Below are 22,523 nucleotides of genomic sequence, written 5' to 3'. Positions count from 1 at the left end.
GAAGATCTCAAAGAACTTACATTCTCTTATCTTTAGGGATAGATTGGTAGCAAGGACCATTAGTCTCTTTTTATAGCCTGAACAATCAGTTCACTGACTATGGTTCTGTTTTTCAGATCCACTTTTCTCAGGTCTATTTCAGCACTCACCTACAGCACACTACCATTCGAATAAGCCTCTTCCCAACATATACCTATGAGAATGACATTGACTCAATTTCCACACCAGGAATAAAAAGGTAAACTGATTTTAAAGAATGAAGCAAAAGAACAGTAAGATACACCCAAATTAACTTCATATTCATGGAGTTATTTGAGGTTAAATTTAGTGAAACAATATATAAAAGTCTAAAAGTCTAATGCTAAACTATAAAAATAATTGCGTTCCGCGTGCATGAGACATGGCCAGCCTTTGCCTTAATCAAGCCCTCAACCACATACACACTTTTTTTTAAAACATTTATTCTTATTTTATTTATACAAGAACCAGGGTACAGGCCAGGGAACAGAACAGGCAGAATGACCAAAAGACACTGCTGAGGGGAGCAGCAGGCGAGACAGGAGAGGTCTGCTGTGCCATGTGGGTTGCTCTGCAGCCGGGGGGATAGAACCGGCACTGCAAAGGCTGCAGACAGCTTCACAGAGCTGTGCTCAACTGCCTGTGCCACCAGGGAGGCCCTCAACCACATACACACTTTTCCACATTTTCAAAACAGATTCCACTAGAATTTGAGTCCAGGATAACCCAAGCAATTCCTTTGAGCATATGGGAGATGTGAACCAAGTAGGTTAAGAAGAGGGCTGTGGTGGTTCTTCTAAAATAAAAGGTCCTTTGAGTTAAGAGGCCCAGTCTAAAACAGATCTAAGTTCATTTCTTCCCACCTTTTAGGCTTACATAAGTTTACCAACTTCTTCTCCCTACTCCATTCCCAAATATTTTCCTTATGCTTAAATTATCAATTTCAAAAGATTATAGTAACATGTAAGTGAAAATGAGATTTATTTCAGCTAGTTGTCAGATGCAGGACTACCCATCTTAACACTCTGCCTTAGTTTCCTAAGGTTTGAAATATTTATAATAAAAAAAATTAAAGAGATGCTTATGTCTTGCTGGAAATGGACATAAACATACTGCCAACAATAAAACAAATAATAAATAAGGGTACTGGTAAAGCTGAGCACTTTTAGAACTGAATTCCTAACTCGTACCATCACCACCAGTTTACCTATAAGAACAGAAAACAGAACTGAAACCAAGATAGCAGCTAGTAGTGATGGCAGCTGTCATCAAACTTTATTTTATGCTACTTCTCTCCACCCCCTCATACTCTTCTTAAAAGTTTCCTGTAATAACATTAAGAGTCGTGATGTGAGGTTCAACAGATCTCCACCCAAAGATTTAAAACTATAATCGCATATTGCAGGGCTACTAGGTGAAGTCTACTATACCTGCTGACAAAAAGGATGCTACCGGATTTGCCTCACCAAACAGGGCAATTCAAGAGGCTTGTCTGAATGCCAAACTGCTGAGAAGGAAAAATCCTGACACCTAGTGCCCATCTGAAAAAATGAAGCCTTGGAGCCACCTACGAATCTTCAGTGTGATTGGTAACGTATATGGTGGCAGTGATTATCAAACTGCATTCAATCTGGAGTACACTTTCCTCACAAATTTTAAGGAAAAAAATCAGTACCATGAAGGAATTCCAGTCTCTAATTGCCAAGCCTTTGTGGAGTACATATCCTGAGCCTTATAACTGCTTCTAAATACAGCGTCTTCTCATTTCAGTTTTTCATTATAACCATAGTGATGTGAAAGAATGGATGGGTTCATATTGTTAAAAAGTCCATGTTCTGAAATAGTAAGGAAAACAAAGTCCTCCTTTCTATCCATACTCGAATTTCTATGGAAGTTACCTCTCTTATCATATCTTTCATCATTGCCAATATAGAGATTCACGATCTAGTTCACAGAGCTGTTAAAGGAAATATAAAAAAAAGAACACTAATAACTTATTTCAGAACAAACAAGAACACAGTCTTAGGGAGGCGAGTATTTTCTTGGTCCTAACAGACAAAGTTGTTCTTTGTCAAGTCGGTTACAGCCCTGGGCTTGATCTTAGCCTGAGCCTTTTAATAACGAGATTTAGTGTGAAAAGCAGCTACACTGGATTGTGAACTGTTACTCAAAATGTTCCCACCTGCAATTACAGCGTCCACCAAATGATCAAAACAGGTTAGCAGATTGGCAGGAAAATGAAAACAATTCCTCCAAATTCAAGAAGTGGTAAAAGTAGAACCACAGGTTCACTGCACTTCTTCCTATCCATATTCAACAGCACACATTCATCTAACTGTGTATTTACATACAGTGCCCATCAGTGTAGCAACATCGCAGCTACAAATGAAGTCAGTTTAGACTATGTTGCGATCTCACTTTCCTCAATTTTCATCTATACTTGATACTATTTAAAAAATCCTAGACAGCCCATCTTTGGAGCTATTTGCAAGGAATGTACTTCTCAGATTTAGCCTACATCTTTTTTATTCCTACTCAAAATTCACACTAAATGCAATGCCATTCAAATCTGACAATGAGAAAAATATGTTCTCTTATACCTTTCATCATGCATAAGGTGGCATTCCTTCAGTTACATCTTTCTTGATGGGCATGGGACAACTATGAAAATAGAAAGGAGAAGGCAGCTAACATGGCATCAGAAAAGCTCTCTTTCTCCTGTTTTTAACATGGGCACCATGTTCAAAATGCGGGTCACATCTCTGCTGAAACAGCCAATATTCTTCCTTAAATGGCACACAAGTTACCTAAAACTAAATGGAACTGAATTGTTCTAAGTTCTGGTCCCATCACCATTTTACCTATTTACTGTCCTGGAAAAAAATAAGGAAGAAAGACCGGTCACCCATGCAGCCTATGGTATGATAAGTGCAGGTTTTCTGCCTTTGATTATGGGGAGAAGCATCTCAATTCATGAGGAAACTCTGCAGGAATCTCTTGTTTTACCTTTATTTCTTATATCCATGTGCTAGCTTTTAAAACCCAGAAACTTCAATCCTTCAAGGTAATGCAATATCACCCACATGATGACCTGGTAGAGCCGTCACCTTTGGAGAACACCACATTATGATGATTTAATGTCTATGTAGCATCAATGCATTTACATTGAGCCTTGGCTCTCAAAACATTAACAGGTCAATTTTTTATTCCTTTTTTAATAAAACTATTTCTCAAGGCTCTGTTCAGATGCCCATTCTCTTTGGGACAGGACAGATTTGCTCCAAATCTCATCAGCATGAGCTCTTTTCTTTCCCCTCACATCATTCTTGGGGTAATATGTAGAGTGCCAGGCTCATGACAAACTTGTCTCTTTGGCCAAAGAAAATTAAACTGCAATAGCTGAAAGTCAACTTGCCTTGATAAAACTGGGCTCAGCATGAGGAAATACATCCTACTGACACCTCGTCATCTCTTAGGCACAGCTGTCCCTCAGAGTTCTGACTGCTGAAACTCCATCTTTAGATTGGTCAGTTTCTCAGTGGACATGCTCCATTGTATGTTCAAGCTTTTGGTAAGCGAGTTTGATACTAATACCCCAGCCTCATTCCTGTCATGCAGCACCCCATAATCTCGCTACAGCCACTGACTGACTTCACCAGCCATCCCGGGCATTAGTCACTAACTGCACACAAAAGAGCATCCGTCTCATTCCTCCCGAGCTCAAAGATTCAGAAACAGCAAGCAAATACTCAGCCTCAATCCTAGTCAATCATGTGAAGGAAAGGAAAAGAGAACAAAGAAAACAAACAACTAAGGAGGGCAAAGAGTAGAAAAAAGAGAAAGTGAGAACTGACAGAAAAGAAAAAAAATTTTTTAAATGCTATTGTATTTTTAGATTTGAAGGTATTCAAGCACCAGGTAAAGAAAAACATGTAGTACCTACACCAACTCTACTACTCACAGCTATTGTCCTATGCAGCTATTTGAGACATCCCCCTTTCACCAAGGTTTGTTGGGTCCTAAAGGGTTAAAAAACCTTTAATCTTTTTTTATTCGTGTGTGTATGTGTGCATGCGTGTGCGCGTGTGTGTGGGAGTGTGTGTGTGTGTGCGTGTGTGTGTGGTCTGTGGGTACAGAGTCCGTATAATAAGACTATTTGTATTCATACTGGCAGAGTAAACACTACATGTTCATGCCCAGGCAGCTCTGTGCTTGTAATTTCAGCAAGAACAGAGCTCTGTCCCTCTGGGACTTCACTATTCCCTTAGTCTCCATTCGCTCAAACACAGAATGAGAGCAGAGAGAAAGCAGGAGAGAAAGATCATGGCAAGAGGTTTCACACAGCACTGCAGCTAGCTTTTATGTGGCCCAAAATCTCATTTTGTGTTTTAATTACATTAGTTAAAACCGTTTTTCGCTCAGCTCCATGTTCACAAGGGTGCCTTCCATGTCTGAAGACTACACTGTTCAGCAAATCAGAATTTACATCTAGCACAATGAAGCTTTTCTTAGCTGTTGAGGGGCTCAGTAAGTAGATGTTACACACGGTGGCACAAACCTCTGCTACAACTTTGTGTGTTAATGAGTGTGTATCTACTCAGATCACAATTACATGTGCTCTTCCACCCTAGACTCCGTCTGGTCTTTTGCTATGAGTTGAGGCATGACATAAGAGGAGCTCCCCCAAGTCTGACACTCTCCACATGGTCCAATGTGTGTACCCATCTTATTACCAAATCATCCACTTTTTTGGCATCCAATGTTGTACTTACAAAAACAGCCATAGACCTTGGATATACAGTCCTTTTTTGAAAAAAAAAAAAAAAAAAAAAAGAGACTTCATGAAATAAAAAACCTGCATATTATCTCCAAAGATTCATCCAGCTTATTTATGGTGAATACCCAGGTAAAGATTACTCCTAAGAAATGAGATTTATCTAGGGAGTATATCCAAGGTGGAAATGAAAACATATCTCTTTTTATATTAGGACTATAGTTAAAATCAGGAAGAATCTCAATGTAGGGAGGCAGACATAGGGTATGGGACAGAATATGACTTTATATCAAGAATATATCAGAATATGACTCGAAGGCTAAAAAATGCATTCTTGGATGACTTTCAGAAATGGGTTCTCTGTTACTTTCTTTTATGTCTTTAAACCCCTGGTTCTGATTGAGTCTCTTAAGAAGGCTGTATTTACCATGCTTAACACAGCACCAGATCAAATTATCTGAGCAGGAAAATGTACCCCAAAATGTGTATTAGTATGCCAATAAGTATTCAAATAAGGGAAATTATCAAGCAAACAATAAATGTTTTAATCACAGGAAATTTCAAAAATATCCAAAAATAGAGAAAACGATCTAATAGCTATCATCTAGCTTTAATTAATAACCCATGAGCAATCTTGCTTCATCTATACTCCCATACTCCTCTTGCCCCCATTATTTTGTAGCAAATCCTAGACATGAGACTATTTCATCTATAAATATTTTAACAGATGTGTAACAGAAAATAATACCTTCAAATTAATATTCATTATCACACCTAAAAAATTAACAATACTTTTGACATGTATCTAGTTGGTGTTTTCTCTCTAAAGAATTCTGCCACCAAGAATGCTATGCTATCCGTGCCCCTTGGATCTAAACTACCCCCATGAAGGAGGCACTAGTGGGCACAGAGAGAAGAAAAAGGGGACCAGGGGTTCTACTACTTGCCTCATTTCCTCCTGGAAGCCTGTTCATGTGAACCAGTTGACCTTGATCATCCAACACAAGCTCGGTATACGTCAGCATATCAGAAGGCAGAGGGGGTGATGGAAGGAATGCTTGAGTGGACATAGACTCCCACAGTTTGATCAGGGACTAGCAGAGGAGAGAAGTTTGACCAATCAGTGACAAGTGGCATTCCAACATGCACAAAAAGAAAATATTAAAAAATTCAGTCAATCTGGGTTTGCCTTTTCTGTTCCAAGTTTTCTGCTGAGAATCTAAGCATTAGACCAAATTCTACAGCTGTTATTTTCAGTTATAAAAGACTTGTGATTATTTTTCACATCATTTTTTTACATGCCCAAGTCAGGCACTTTTCTAACAACAATGAACTACTGAGTGATCATGAATCAGTACTAGAGCATTAACAAACCCAACAATTACCCAGGAAAATTAAAAAATTAAGTAAGTAGCATAGATCCCCTTAAAAGAAGAAAGAAATGTCTCAGAAAAACTTGGCAATAGATGAATAACCAGGAAGGTGACAGGTCACTCTGTTAACTCTCAGTTTGAAATATTTGGGAAGAGGTGCACTTGGTGGGACGCGACAAAAAAGAAAAAAAAAATCCATGAAAGAAAGAATAAAATTTCCTGTAGTGGGTCAGCAAACATCTTCTTTCTAATACCTTTCAGACCTACAGGCCCAGATATAGGAATTAGTTCACATCTGTAAATGTACAGATCAATTCCGCTCAAATTCGAAAAAAAGAGATAAACCTATCCATTCAAAAACCATTATGAAAAAACAAAATCCTTCTTGAAGTGGGAACTAGTATAGTTCTTTCCTTGCTTGTCTCAAGGCAACATTTAAAGTCAATATGACTCATTCATATCTCCATGTCCCAATCACTGTGTTTATGTCTATTCTATAGGTAGAATTACATAGAATGTGATTCCTAGTTATAGGACTGACACTGGGAAAAAGAACCAACACCCAAGTTTTAGGCTAATGATATCAACAACACTGATGAAGATAGCTATGTTTCAAGAGATATATGACTTGTAAACAAAAGAAATCTTGCATAAAGAAATCTCTTGTATTTGTAAATAATAGAGGAATTACAGGTAGATTTACCACAGCCACACATATTACTTTATTAAAATTCAAATGTGGTAATACTGACAGTATTAGCTTGAAGACTTGGAAAAATCCTATACTCAGATTCTTTAAGGACAAATTTAGTATTCTTTTCATACCTTATTCTTTATCTATTGCATTTTCTGCTGGTGATATACTTTTCTTGCCTTCTATTGATGGAAGAAAAATCTGCAGCATAGAGATGATTCACCATACAGATCAAAGGAATTTATTTTCATATAGAGGATGAGATTCATAATGTCATATTTTCTCATGCTAGTTTTTATTCAGCTATAATAAATCTCCCACAAAAGAACTGATACTTTAAACTGTGTACCATGAACTCTATATCCATTTGTATATGTTATCTATACTGATTCTCATCATATTAACCTGGGATATCAGCTAGGGACCTGGGTTATCATGGAAAATAGAAAAATGAGAAGTAGTGTTTCACACCTCTTTTTTAATATCCATAATTTGAATATAGATTTAGGAAATACACACATGAACATAATTCCACACGTAGATCACTGTAAACTACTGCCATAGGTACATGGTCTCAGTTTATTCCCTTTCACTAATAAACTTCTAGTCTCAGCATCCCTCCTGCTAATTCATAAACATCTTACATCTGAGTTGGCAGTCACAAAATCCCAAGTAAGATAGAAACACGAATAATGTCAAGATATTTCCTGCCCTTTGGGAGAGTCCCTTCCCAGTCAAAGCTACATCTGATGGAAATTCAGGAAAAACCTTGCCTCCCAGGAATAGGTCAGTGCTCTACAGTGAGTCAACTTTACCTGCCGAAACATCTCTGGGATGTCATATATATACGTTGTCCCTAAGGACTGCGCCTGGAACCTCTTTGATTGAAGTAGGTCTTTGGTCACATATGGAGTGTTGATCAGCATCCCATGTAATGGTCCCTGTTTGTCACCATATGCCTGAAACATAATCTGCAGGAAAAGGAGAATGGCAGGGGATGTAAGAGAGAAAAAAATCAAATAGGTACTTAGAAGGCTCTTTTTTTCACAAATGTCTTTCTTGAAACACATTTTTGGTGGTTGAGTACCTAACATACAAAAACTCTTAATAATGGGTACTTGGGACTGTCACCTCTCTTCATATTATCCAACACCCAAATAATAGTATGTAACCAACTATAGGCTGCTCTCACTTTCCAATTAGTTGAAGCCAACAAGAAAGGACAGTGTGAATTTCACATCTCAGACAGAATGACAATGCTTGCCCTATAAAGTAACTTAAATCCCATATATTCAGAAATGAAGCAAGTCAACTAACCTGTCCAAACAGTCCCAGTATTTAAGTTGAGGAACAACTATGCCCTAAAGAGAATTCTGTTCTTTCCTCAATGGTAGGCCAGCTTAAGACTACTGTATCATTTATGCTTTAGTCTACTTGATTAGAAAGTGTTTCATAAGTATAATTAGCTGTTGCACAAAGGCTTTAAAGATTTCTGCCAGAAGATAATTTTATCCATCTATCTAGTTAGTTCTTGTTAGCCTATAAGATACAACCTATACTAAAATAAAAATATACATATTTAAATTATGTTTCTCCCATTATATTACATCTACAACTAACAAATAGGTTCTGCTATGCTTATTTCACATAATGAAATCACATCAGTTTTTAATCATTTTAACTCAAATATTTCTAGAAAAGTACTTCATATTCCATATATTTAGTTTTATTTGCTGATGAATATTTATAAGGGATGCCATTATTTCAATTCAATTAATATTTATTTAGTGCACAGATGTTCTATGTATGACACTAAACTAGGCACCTTATGCATGAATACATAAAACAGATTCCCAACATAATGAATACAAATGAAGACTGGGATATATGGGCATATGTATTTATATTTGTATATCTATTTGGGCCTACGATATATATATAGTTAATTGTATTATTCAATGAACAGATTTGTGGACTGGATATACAGTGGCAAGAACAGAAGTCAATTCTTTATTGGATAGAGTAATCTGGGTACAGTTCAGCTAGGTAAATCCTGGGTACAGTGCAGCTAAAGTAAATCCTTAGCCCCTCAGTTCCAAGGAACATGTGTGTTCTGCTGACTTGTCAATCAGGTCCTATTTGGGGCAAAACTTGTCTCTGGATGCATAAAACCTCATAGAATGGAGCCCCTAGTATTATTCCACATGGCCAATGCTCACCATGGGGAAGGTAGAATTAATAAAGCCTTAAGGGTGTGTGAGAGGGCCTCCCTGGTGGCGCAGGCGGTTGAGTGCTGCACTGTGAAGCTGTCTGCAGCCTCTAAAGTGCGGGTTCGATCCTGGCCAGCCGGCAAGAATCCCACATGGCAAAGCAGACCTCTCCTGTCTTCGCCTGCTGCTCCCCTCAGCAGTGTATTTCATCAGTTTGCCTGTTCTGTTCCCCGCTCTGTCTCTGGTTAATCCTCTCACTCTCCCATGCATCTGGCCTGTACCCTGGTTCTTGTATAAAAATAAATCTTTAAAAAAAAAAAAAGTGTGTGGGATACAAAGTCATGTCTTAAGAGATTCAAATTGTTAAGGGAGGCAAGGGTATTATTGTTAGAAATCTGGACTCAGGAGACTCCAATCAAACCAAGAAAAAGGAGTGAAGCAGCAGGTTCTTAGAACTACATTCTTGTCTGTTAGTGGGGAAAAAAAGACCTAGGGGTAGAGTGTTTGAGATTCAGTTTTGCCAATCCCTGGAATGAAGTTAGGATGGTCACAGTTAAACAATGTAACTGTGTGTGCTGAGAAGGGAGGCTTAGATTGAAGAAAGCTCTCTAGATGCACTCTTTGCTAGTAGGAACTTAAAATAGTACAACCACTTTGGCAGTTTCTAATAAAGTTAAACATATATTTACTATGACCTAATAATTATACTTTAAGTATTTACTTAACAGAAATGAAACCACATCTACACAAATATTTGTAAATGAATGTTCACAGTGGCATTATTCATAATAGCCCAAACTAAAATAAAACCTCAAATGTCCATGAACAGATGAATGAATATAAAAATTCTGGTATAGCCATGAACTGGAATACTACTCAGCAATAAAGATGAATATAACCACAAGTCATAGAACTTGGAAGAATTTCAAAAAAACTAAGCTGAGCAAAAGAAACCAGACACAAAGTAGTCCATACTGTCTAAACTCATTGCTATGAAATTCACTCAGGCAAAACTAATCTATAGTGATAGAAAGCAGATAATGGTACGCCTAGGGGTGAGGCTGGGGCCTTTGCCTTTGACAGCAAAGGAGAACCTTTTGAGGTTATCAAGATACTCTCTCTATCATGATTGTGATGGTGGTTACATAGAAGTGTACAACTGTCAGAATGAAATGAACCATACACATGAAACGAGTACATTTATTATATGCAAGTTATATCTTGATAAAGATGATTTTAAACTGTGTACTTCTTCTTTACACATTGGAAATCAATTCATTTATACAACAGATTACTCAAAGCCCTTCTCTTCACTATGACTGCCTGACGTCAGGGTTCATTATAGCTAATACCACAAAGACTATGCAAGGAAAATGAAACAAAATGATACTCAAGCTAGTCAATCTTGTTCCTTGTAGACAGAAAAAATAAATGATGTGCTAGGGCAAGAGAATGATAGTATGGGTACTAATGTTATTCTCTGAATGTTAATTCCATTTTCTACTATAATGAACAGTAATTAAAAACTGGTAAAGCCTGTGTTTTACAAGTTCATGAAAATATGTACAAATATGATATATCATACACCTTCTATCACAGGCCATTGAGGGCTTCTCTCAGAAAACAAACAAATCTGATTCCATATAGTCTGCTCCTTTAGAACCCTATACTTATTTTATGATGCCATATCATACCACAGAGAAACTAATTACCTATCTTCCATCATGCTATAAACTTAAAATTAGAGATCACTTGATACTGTTGCATCCAGAATGTCTGACATACTATATCTGGTCAATAAACATTAAATTAATGGACAAGTCATAAAGTAAACAATTGTTTGATCCCTCCTCGAGTCATGGGTTCTCGAATTAGATCACATGTGACAGCAGCTGTGAAGTCCCCAAAATGAAGAGCCTAAGGGGGGACCTCTTCCTTCAGGGCTTCCTAAATAGACAGGACCCATGGTAAACGGGTGAAGGCTAGAGGTAGCTCATTCACTCTTTCAGATACTTACTGAGTGCCAATTTTGTGCTAGGCCCTGTACTAAACCCTGAATGAAGGCATCTGTGCCTTTCATGCCCCATGTCACCACTGGCCAGCATGAGGGAAATAGCAGAGCTTTCTAATAAAAGAAAGGAAAAAGAAAGTAGTTATGAAGAACAAACATTTATCAAAAACATTAAAATCTCAAGTGGCCATCTTATTTTTCACAAGACTAGACCTGCCTTGAAGCCATTGTAAAAGTTAATTAAAAACATCCCTGCCCACGGAAAGCTTTGACTGAAAATGTCTTTAAGGTTGTCCTGAAAAACATCAAATGCGGCAAAAATTATTGAATATTCTTTCTCTTGCTCACCCCTCACACTCTTGTGCTCTCTCTCGCTATCTTAACTGTTCACTTCTCATGGGACAGATTTCTCTTGGCCATCTAACTGGGAATCAAAGCACAAAATGAAAGGCTGCTCTGACAACAATTCACACTCAGATTTTTAAAATTCATCTTCAAAATACTAGCAAAAATGTCTTCCCCTTCTCTGTACTCAGATCTAAAAGGACATAGTTAAAAACAAGAGACATAGAATCTCTTCCTGGCACCTCGTGCACAGAACAGACTAAAGCATTTGTCTACACATAATGGAGCAAGTTCATCTTTTAACCAGAAGAAATGCACTTGTCAAGTTCAGGCCAAAGAGTAAAGTAACATCCCAGTTCTTAAAAATACAATAGTAATGGTGAACCAACCTAAAGTTAGTATGACCCAACTATCTAGAAACTAAGGTGGTAAAATCAATTAAAAGGGAATTCTCTATTATCACAGAATTAATCTATTGAGTCATTTTCTAGTTTCTCATTCTCAATTTTTCTAGCTGAAAAATGGGCTAAAGCTTGCAGCTGTACACTTTTATAGACATAAAATAATCTGAATACTTTGAAGGAAAGGCAGTGTACATAGATGGAATAACATGATAGGTAAATATGATAAAGTCAATGTTTGACATGACACAAGCTATAGATTATGTCAAAATTTTCCTTGGTAATATTTCAACAATTCTGTCCCTGCTTGCCAATGAATGGTCCAAAGCTGGCTGAGAACAAGAAAGACAAGGCAGCATAGAGAAACTAAACTGCTCAGGTAGTCCAAGGGCCCTAAACTGCAGGGTCACACCTGGAAGCAGGTTCACTTGGCATCTGTTAAGGCTCACAGATATGTGCCAAAAGGTTGAGGGTTTCTTAATATCCATGATCAGGAACACAGCTCTATCTCAAAATGCACATGATGTTTTTCAAATTCATGTAACATTTTTAAAGCTAATAGAGACGATAACCCCACTAAATAAACCAATGGAATCTGTGTTGGGTCCTCCACAACAAAGACGAGTGGTTTATCTGTAGGACCAAATCAAAACTCTGAGGGGTGCTGACTACCATACCTGTGCTGTCCTGGGATCAGTCACTTCCTTGTACAGGCTGATGTCCAAGTAATAGCCAGACTCGTTCGTCAGGAAGAGGCGGATGGGAATTGCTTTTCCAGTTGGTGTCAGGCGAATGTTGATTTTCAGTTCTGCCTGGAGGACGCGTAATTTCCACAGCCGACTTCCATAGCGCATTACCATGCTCCGCACAGATTCCTCAATCTGACACAGAAACATCACCAAGCACAAACTTTAAATACCTTGTAACAAGGACCTGTTTCAGGTCTGCCTATCATTGGAAAGGAGGAACAGAAAAAGATGCTGGGTTCTGGAGATGTGCACTCTATGTGATCCTTACAAAAAATGAGTTTCTCCCCAACCCTACTCTTGCTTAGAACAAGTCAGGGACAATTTCATGCTGGTCTCACATTTGAGTGGTCTTCTCAGTTCACAATACCCAAATTTGTGCTGCTCCCTTCCCCTTTCCCAATTATATTAATATTCTATATCAAAGATCTGCAATATCTAAAATTATAAGCCAAGGGATTTAAGAGAAAGCCCTGAATAAGAATAAAATTTCTAGCTAAACAGCTATTAAGTAGCATTTATATGCATAGTAACTATGTTTCATTGCACTTACAGGAACTTAAATCAACATAGCAATTACCACCTCGAGGTTTTTTCCATACAGTTTTATTAAACTTTATAATACATGCCTCTTGGTAAATTGTACAAATTAAAGAAAGGCAATTTGTAGGTGGTGCTAGAAGATTCTCTCTAAACACACTTTTGAAGTTTGGTCAATGCCAGATCTAACTGGGATTTAAGTAGATGGGGCAGATGTTTCCTGCTTTCTCTAAACTTTATACAGTTTTAGAACCATAGTTTTCAGTGCTGGGAGAGTTAGAAAATATCTTAGATGTGATTTCTCCGAATTCACTTTGAAGTGAAATTGTTTTCCAATATGGCGGCAGGAAGCTAGGAACACCACTCGAAGTCGATGTTTTCAACTTCTGTCTCAACTTCTTAGAAAATCTCAAAAGTATCTGAGTCCACACTTCTCTTGCACTGCTCCTGACATACTGCCCTTGAGGTCTGAGAACTTCAGGTCAGAATGGGTTTCACGAAGTGCTATTCCCGCATTTGCTTGTTAACCAAGAGATACATAGTCATTCTTTTCTTGAGGAAACAAAAGTCAACATATATACAGGGAATTGACTTCTATTTACCATCAGAATCTGGGCATACAGATGCTTAAGAGCAGAAGCAGAAAGGCTGGTATTAAACTCACTGAGAAATACTAAGTCAAATCTAAAAATATGTATGTGTGTGTGTGTGTGTGTGTGTGTGTATATATGCATAGAGATGGTACATAGCTACATATGTCCAGGCAATGTTTTAAGTCTGACAGCTGCAGCAGTCCTAGAATACTAAGGAGAACCTTTGCTTGAACTAGATCACGAGAATTGATAGTCACTGAGTAGCCCTGTCACTGGCTTTCCTGATAGACTAAAGCAACAGATAGACAGTTTGAAGTGGTGGTAAAAAAAAAAAAAAAGAAAAAAACTTATGTCTTAGGTACTGTGAGATTGAAAAGCAAAAGTCCATGCTACAATGGAGATACTGGTTCTCCTCTACGAATTCTACAATATCATGATGGAAGGAGGTTAGAAGTAGTAACCTGTTTTTATTACGCCTGGGATAAAAGGTCAAGTACAGAATCACTTTGCTTTCATTTCTTAAATTATATGTAATGCATTTCAGAATAGAGCCTCAGGGAAGAAAACATATAATACATATGAAATAATTCTTTATCAACCTTATTCTCTCCCTATGGAAAAATACTAAAGAGAAATAGGTTAGACACACTGGGAGGGTACATTACCTCCCTAAGGCCACCAGGTAAGTGATATTTAGGGCAAAGAAGCAATAATTTTGTAAATGCCCAACAAAAGCAAATTATTTATTCCAGATGAGAAATCACAGGGAATGATGTAAAACAGGACCATTATCATGGCAAATATCATAAAACAGGTACCAATGCAGGAAGAAAAAGAGGTGTTATGTTTTCATATTGCTTAGGAACAACCAACGGGCCATCATCATCACACTACCTTCAATTCTGAAAGTTTGCATGCTCTCAAACTTCTAACACCACCCCAGAAACCCAGTCTTATAGGCATGCTGTAAATGTTAAAGGCCAAAGACTCAACGAAGTGAGAAGAAGCCTGAATGACTCTCCCGTCCTGGGGCTGGTGGGGCTGGGAGGTGCTAAGGGCCACACCTTGGAGGGGTCCATGATGACAGTGGGCACAAAATTGAGGAAGATGTGGTTGCAATCAGTGCGGACGTTTGTGTTGTTGAACGCAACCTCCAGTTCGTCCATCGCTTCCAGGAGCAGCCGCTCCCCTTCATTCTGCAGATATTCAAAGGAAGCTTCCTATGCAGGGAGAAAATCACCATTACCATTAATGCATTTTTTTTAAGTTCTTTTTTTTTAAAAAAGATTTATTTTTATTTATTTATTTATACAAGCACTGGGTATAGTCAGAAGCACAGGAGGGTAAGAGAATTGACCAGAGTCAGAGCGGAGAGGTCTGCGCACCATGTGGGACCCTCACTGGTGGCCGGCGCTGCAGAGGCTGCGGGCAGCTTTGCAGCCCAGCACTCAACCAGGGAGTTTTTAAAAAAAGATTTATTTATGCACACAAGTAGGCCAGAGCTGCAGGGGTGAGAGGATTCACCAGAGACAGAGTGGGGAACAGAACAGGTAGACTGACTGAAATACACTGCTGAGGGGAGCAGCAGGTAAGGCAGGAGAGGTCTGATGCACCATGTGGGTAGCCTCCTGGCCAGGGATTGAATTCGTGCTGCAGTGGCTGTGGATAGCTTCATAGTGTTGAGACTTAATCCCTTGAGCCACCAGGAAGGCCCACCATTAATGCATTTTAAGAGGCAATAAAGAGGGCCTCCCCGGTGGCGCAGCGGTTGAGCACTGGGTTGCGAAGCTGCCCGCAGCCTCTGCAGCGCCGGTTCGATCCCCGGCTGCTCCCCGGCCACTGGAGGAGGGTCCCGCATGGCGCGCAGACCTCTCCTGCCGCCCGCTGCTCCCCTCAGCAGTGTCCTTCTGTCCTTCTGCCTGCTCTGCTCCCCGCTCTGGCTCTGGTGAATTCTCTCACCCTCTCGCGCTTCTGACTGTACCCAGTGCTTGTACAAATAAACAAATAAATAAATAATAAATCTTAAAAAGTTAAATTTAAAAAAAAAAAAAAGAGGCAATAAAGAAATGGCTGCTGTCACTGTGTAAGCTGCAGTATGCCACAGCTCACATGGAGCCTGTTGCAAATGTTTACCTTTCTCCCTGGAGTCCCAGCAACCTCAGGCAGCAGGGATAGGTAAGGGTCAGATAAAAAGTTCCTGCTAGCTCTTTTTCCTGTCTCCTAGTGCTCATTTCCTTTCAATATGTGGAAATGCTGAGCAATCCCAGAGTTGTAACCCCAACGGGAATACATCTCACACATGCCAAACAGTTCAAATACTTTAAACCAAGCAGTTTAGAAAGGAAATTTGTTTAGAAGGGAAAAGTTGAAGAGAGATTATGACACGGATGCAGTAAGAACTAATATACTACCAGGTCCCGTGCTGTAGAACTCTATAGACAGGTTTACGATGGGGTCATTTTTCTCCTTATCCTCTACTGTCACCTAACTCTCCCTATGACTTTTCTGTTAGGATGCTTTTCTTTTCTCATATGAATGCTACCATACTTCCATCACCAAAACAAATCAAAGTGGGGAAAAAAGACCCTTTGTCACCGGAATATTTACCTCTATGAGATGAAATGACTCAGACTTCCGGCTATTAGAGTGGGATGAAAGAAAACAAAAGCCTTGACTTAAAAAATTAAAACCTTATCTTGAACTATGGCTCTTTTTCTGTTCCTGCCTTCAGAATAACTTCTCTGTTAAAGGACAGCACCCACCTTGGTGACCAGATCAGAATGTCTGATGATTGCACGAACAAAGAACCTGTAGTCTGTCACTTCGGTGCCCACTTCCACCTTGGCCGCCCCAAGATACAGGTGCATCTTGTGATTTGCACATGGAATGGCAGTCAGGTCAAAATTTCTCATCCGGTTCAACTCTAACTGGAAAGCTAGGGCAGGCTCCAGGTGACGGTAGATACGATCCTCCTCAAACTGAGCACAAGAGTTGGAGGAAAAACAGCTCACAAAAAGCAGTTGCAACGTTAAATTATAAGTGTATATGTATAAGAGATGCTTAAAAATAGACACATAACCTAGGATATACCAATGAGCAACAAGCAGCTAGATACAAGACTAATACTATAGCTGATACAGGATTAGGCCCTCATCTTTACTTCCCAGACTGCCATTATTACACTTTTATAAGTGATGGTGCTTTCCATTAAAAACAAAAACATCAATTCCCTCAGAACTATAGTTTTCAATGTGTTTATTATTAATTTTTGACAATTAACCAATTAATGCTTCACATTAATAACTAATTCCTCTACTAGTGTTTTGGGTTTACCCAACTGATCTCCAGTGCCCATGAGCAGAGCCCATGTCCTATCATTTCTGGTATAATACAAAGCACACCGTCAATACTCAACAAATAAACATAATTTTTTTAAATAGAGATATTTGATTGGAGGACATAAAGGTACTTCTATATCTTTTTTTTAAATGTATCAGTACAATTACTGCATGTACTGTTGAAATTAAATTTTTTCTAGAGTATATGTCAATTGAGTGACACCAGAAAATAAGCTAGTAACAGGAAGATACCAACATGGCCTGAAATTCTGTATTTTAAAATTGAAAATTAAATGCACATAAACAAGATGAGTATAAATGAACTTTCTGTGGGTGACAAAGTGATCCCACTATGTATAGAAGTCCTTTAATACCGCATCACCTGGCTGTCCTAGAGCATAGGGATGATTTTAAAAGTTACCACTTTCTTTGGATCGGTAAGTATATTTGACTATTTCCTAAACCAAACTTTTTTTTAGAAGGGAGTCTTCTTCAGTTCTAAGAAACATGTAAGACAAAGGGAAGCACAAGTTCCATTAGAGAAAAAAATGGCCAGAAGAACATATGGCAAAGATAAGCTACTCATAGGATTTTAAGGGAAAAATTTTTTTTTTAAAATAAAAGAGGGGAAGAATCAGTTCTTACCTTATCCCTTGCTCGGAAGGTGAAAAACTTAGGGAATTCTCTCTGTGTTAAAGAAGATAGGAAAATGTGTCAGTCCTTCACAGATATGGCTCTTTGGGGATAAACACATAGTACAGAAACAGTCAAGCATCTAGAAGACAGTTTCCTAGAAAGCACGCTCCTAACCTAAGCTTAGCCCAGGGAATAGGAATGACCCTCTGGGTAACCAGCACTTTGACCCCACTTCCAAATTTGAGAATCACCACACTATTAACCTAACTTCAAAAGCCACCCCTTCCCTAGGGGGAGGAAATACTATTTTTTATCAATAAGTCAAAAAAAAAAATCCTCCTGGATGTTGCTCTTGCCACAACCTAGCAAATAAAACCAATATACCCTATGCTGCAGCCATTACAATAGTAGTTACTGACTGATTTCCCAAGTTTCTCCTTAAGAAACTCTTAAAATGTAAACTAGCCAGACAGCCTAGAATCCCCAATCCGTGTTTTTTCCACATTCACTTTCAAGTCAATAATTTCAAGGGTCTGAAAAACAGTAACATCTCAAGACAAAGAAAAATACAAGGAGATACTCTGGTCACTACCACTATATGTAAAGGAAGTAGTGAACTTGTAATCATTAGGTCTTACTGCTCTTTTGCAGGGCATTACACAAGAAAGCAACCAATTTACTAGAACCTTATCAATTAACAAAGATGAATTCAATTAGCAGAGTCCATTAGTTTCTGAAATTTAACTTATTAACACCAAATACCCCTGTTTCTCGGATGGGAAGCTCTACTGGCAGTGCTGGAATCAAGTCATTACTATCTGCCTCTATGGGAGGTTTCATTAGGCATCTTCTTCATTATGAGTACAATATAATCAAACACTTACTGGTTCAAGGCAGAGACCAGGACTTGCTGCCTAAATATCCCTCAATAAGCCTCAGAAACCATGAAGGAAATACAAACCGAAAGGCTGTAAGTGGCAGGTGCTCGCACATCTTGTCCATGTGTTGCTCTCAACAACCTCTTGAGGTAGACATTATGACCTGACCTCATCATGCAGCTGAAGAAGCCTGTCCGAGTGATTCCCTCCCAAGGATCACAGAGCCAGGATGTGAACTGGGGTCTCTCTCATGCTAGAGCCCATGCCCTTTTGTTTCTACCACTCTACCTCTCAAGAATAGGATACCACCCTTCTATTCTTGTTAAAATCCAAATTCCTTATTTAGAGGGCTTCCCTTTAATGAGACAGAAGGCAGAAATAAAGACTTTAAAGGAAAAAGGCAAAAAAAAAAAAAAAACCCTCAAAACACCCTAAAAAGCTGGGGTTCTTAAACTTACTGAGAACTTCTCAAATACTTTCCCAAAGGTATTGTCTTCCCTCACCCTACCTAAAGTTTTTAGGTTAATAAATCTTTTTACATTTTCTGTGGCACTTTAACTGTACAGCTGTGTTTAACAGGTTTCTAAGGAGCTTGTTTAGCAAGCCAGGAAGCCCCCTATCCAGGCATGGGTCTTTAAAAAGGCCTCTGAAAGCAGACTTTACACCACACGGATTGCTCACTGATGATGTTTCTGTTCTAAATAATTCTCTAATTCCCCTGAATGATAGTGAAGAACGTGGGGCTGACTTCAAGGGGAAGCAGGAAGATATTGAGCTGAGTTGTCAGTAGATTTCATGCTCATGGCTTTACACGGTCTAGTTTGGGTTTTATTCTTGAGAGTAAGGGCTTTCAGAGCATTAGCTGAAAGTAACACAAGTCAAAAACAGGAAGAGTAATAAAATCCTTCCATGGAACTTTCTGAAAGAAAAACTAAGGAAAGTGATAATACAATTTTTTAAGTAACACTCCTTTACTCTGCCATAACAATTAATTAACCAAGTCATTATTTAGCACACACTAATTCAAGTGTGTACAGTTCCAGGATCAAAATCATTTTCCTTCAAAAACATAAAAATAACAACCGAAAAATGCTTTCTTTACCACTAAACCAATTAAGAAAATTTGTAGCAGCCAAGGGGCATAAAAAGCAAACAATTTGAATGGAAATACCTTTACTACAAATAATGAAAGAAACCAATTCTTGGCAGAGGTGGGCAAAACTACCAATCAGAAAAACCACTTTCATTAAGGTTAGTTAAGAAAAGGTGTTATGATATGATGTTAGCAAAATTCTTTTTTTAAACTTCTGAGTAAATTTTTAGCTCCACAGTAATGTCCTTGATTTAAGTATGAAGCATTCAGAAAAGGAGATGTCAAGCATTCAGAATAGTGGGAAAGCAAGATTAATGAGCAATTCTTTGGGCGATATGGAAGTCGAATACTTTTATAGAAATTAATTTTTTTGCCATTCAAAATTCACAGAAACACAAAAAAGAAGAAATCCAAAAGTTTGATCCTATAGTTTTAGTAAATTCCTTCATCCGACTTCATCCACATACTGTCAGTTTTTCCACTAACAGCATTCGTGCTTACTCCATCACTAATGTAATTGCTTTCCAGGCATTCTACTAGTGTTATGGGCAAATATCATAATTGAATGTACACAAAGAAAATCCCTCTTAGCGTTCTGGTACCCAAAAACAAAAGAACGCAACATTTCTCAGGAAGAAATTATACCCCTGCTGTGTTCTAATCAACCAACCATCATCAAGACAATCAAAATAATTTGCCTAAATTAGCCAATCAAGACACCCTGCAAATCAGAGAATGTGAAAACCTGCAACAGAAAACATCATAGCTGATTATGATACTAATAATCGTGTTAAAAACCTAATGAGATGAAGAAATTGGAAGCTTGCTGGTGCAATTCTCTTTTACCTCAACATGCTGAGAACTAATTATATAGACTGTAATTAAAACAAAAACCCAAACCTTCTGAAAAGCTAATAGTTGGTCTACTAGCAAAAAGAACTACCAATTTTTTCCAGCTTTATTGAGATATATAATTGACAAATCAATAAATTTTTTAATGAATGAACTGCTAGCCATAACTGTTTTTGATAGTGGGTTCCTCTGTCAAGTCCAGATAATCCAAAACATTTAATTTTAACATGGGACTCCCATTAAATCAGTAAACAACTATCTCCTCTGTGATTTATTACATAACTTTAAAAATCTTACAGCTAAGAAACAAAGGAAACTACTGATTGAGAATCTCACCAGCGTTTTTAGACCTGATGTTCTTGCTTAGGTCACAAAGGATACGAAGAAACCCTGAAAATCCTCATTTTGTTAGCCTTAATAAATTTTTTTTTTGAAAAAAATGTGGAAAGCTTCAAGAAGTATAATACTTATATCTCAATTCAGCAGCACTTCTGCCGCACTTTTTGGAATCTAAAATGTGAGTAGAATGAACAGGCTTAACATTACATAAAAACGGAGAGCTGCAGCTTTTAGGGCTACAGAAAGCCAGAGACTTTTGCTTTCAAGACTTCAATATGTTTTTAAATATAAAGGTGATATTTACAAAGATGGACTTACTTTTTCTCAAACTTTCTGTTTAAATATTAATGCTAAGCAGTTATTCAAGTCCCATTATGGGTACTTGATTTAATTAGATGGTTATGGAAACAGACTCAACACCAAGCTTCCTTAATGCTGATGAGTATCGCCAGCTCAGAAGAACAATCTCCATGTAGTCAAGACATTACAGTGGACAGCTGTCTGGGGACTGTAGTGATTAAATGACGATGTTTTGGAAAAGCGTACAGACTTCACTGGCATCTGAATAAACACCCAACAATATACACACTCTCTAGGAACCTCTACTCTGGCCCTCATTTGCCTCTCTCTGGTTCTGAAGCAGCCGGAGAGAAGACCATGCAACAGCACAGCTGCTTCATCCACACCAGCTAATGCTGTTCTTGAACCAGACTCGGTAACCTTCCTCCTCTCCTTGCCCCTTCATGTGCACATTCTCTCTTCTATTCAATAATATAGGGATTTCACAGGGTAGAACAGGGGAGGCTGCATACATCACAGTGGATTACCAGGAAGCCAGAGAGATCAAGGGATTCATCTCTAACACTCCCAGAAAGCTTCCTCTTTTTCACACTACACTAACTATGGGACAAGCACACGTTAGACGACATGACAGAGGCTAAGCATCATTCATGAATGGCAAGCTACCACCAGCAGAGGAACTCACTGCAGCGCCATGATAGTGAGCCCCGGATTTGTACAACTCCTGCCAAGGCTTCCTGGCAATTGCAGAGCATGGTTAGAGTTCAGTAATAGCTGCCCTTGCCCCCTGCGTAACTACTAATCATTTCTAAGGGGTCCAACACCAAAACACCCCAACTCCTCTGCCATTCAATTCTTCAGAGCAAATCTATTGTATACATAAACTTTAATGTTCTCTACATTCTAAAGCAACCTTTCCTAACTCATGACAAATCAAGTCACATGATAATTCAACTGATTTTCCACTTGATGCCACTATAAATAGCAACTGGATCATGATTCCTGGGGAAGACTCACTGTCCAGCTCATTTCCTGACAGATTTTGCTTATCCATGTCCCTGCTGAACCTAAACCCGAAATATTATACTAACAGGGAAAAGAAACATTTGAAAGTTGTAGATATACCCTAGGACATGACAATGATTCAGAGATAAGAAAGGGGTTGTTTTATATGTGTAAAACATTCAAAATTTAGTGGCGCATTTTACCAAGGAATGTTTATCATAGGAATGAGTCAGTGCCCTGAAAGAATGCCTTCTGAAGACTTCATGTGAGAAATCAGGAAAAACAATACGACAAATTCAGTATTATTCCCCGGAATAATATATTATTCCAAAGTCAGTGAAGAAAGAAAAATCACCTTAATGCTTAAGAATCTAGCC

At 38.4% G+C, this 22,523-nt stretch overlaps 1 protein-coding gene across 1 annotated transcript in view; it reads right to left on the bottom strand.

The window, feature by feature from the left end:
- ACACA (acetyl-CoA carboxylase alpha) overlaps nt 1-22,523 on the bottom strand; it is a gene marked incomplete at both ends in the record, with an annotated part of 253,999 nt that overhangs the window by 72,336 nt on the left and 159,140 nt on the right. Inside the window, 6 exons of the mRNA XM_084237949.1 lie at nt 5,740-5,886; nt 7,675-7,830; nt 12,504-12,707; nt 14,770-14,925; nt 16,468-16,683; nt 17,689-17,730. Coding sequence (XP_084094075.1) covers nt 5,740-5,886; nt 7,675-7,830; nt 12,504-12,707; nt 14,770-14,925; nt 16,468-16,683; nt 17,689-17,730 — 921 coding nt within the window. The remainder of the gene's footprint in view (nt 1-5,739; nt 5,887-7,674; nt 7,831-12,503; nt 12,708-14,769; nt 14,926-16,467; nt 16,684-17,688; nt 17,731-22,523) is intronic.

The sequence above is a fragment of the Talpa europaea genome, assembly GCF_964194135.1.
Source record: "Talpa europaea genome assembly, chromosome: 7".
NCBI classification, from domain to species: domain Eukaryota; kingdom Metazoa; phylum Chordata; class Mammalia; order Eulipotyphla; family Talpidae; genus Talpa; species Talpa europaea.
The sequence above is the reverse complement of the archived record's forward strand: the minus strand, read 5'-3'. Positions and strand labels throughout refer to the sequence as shown.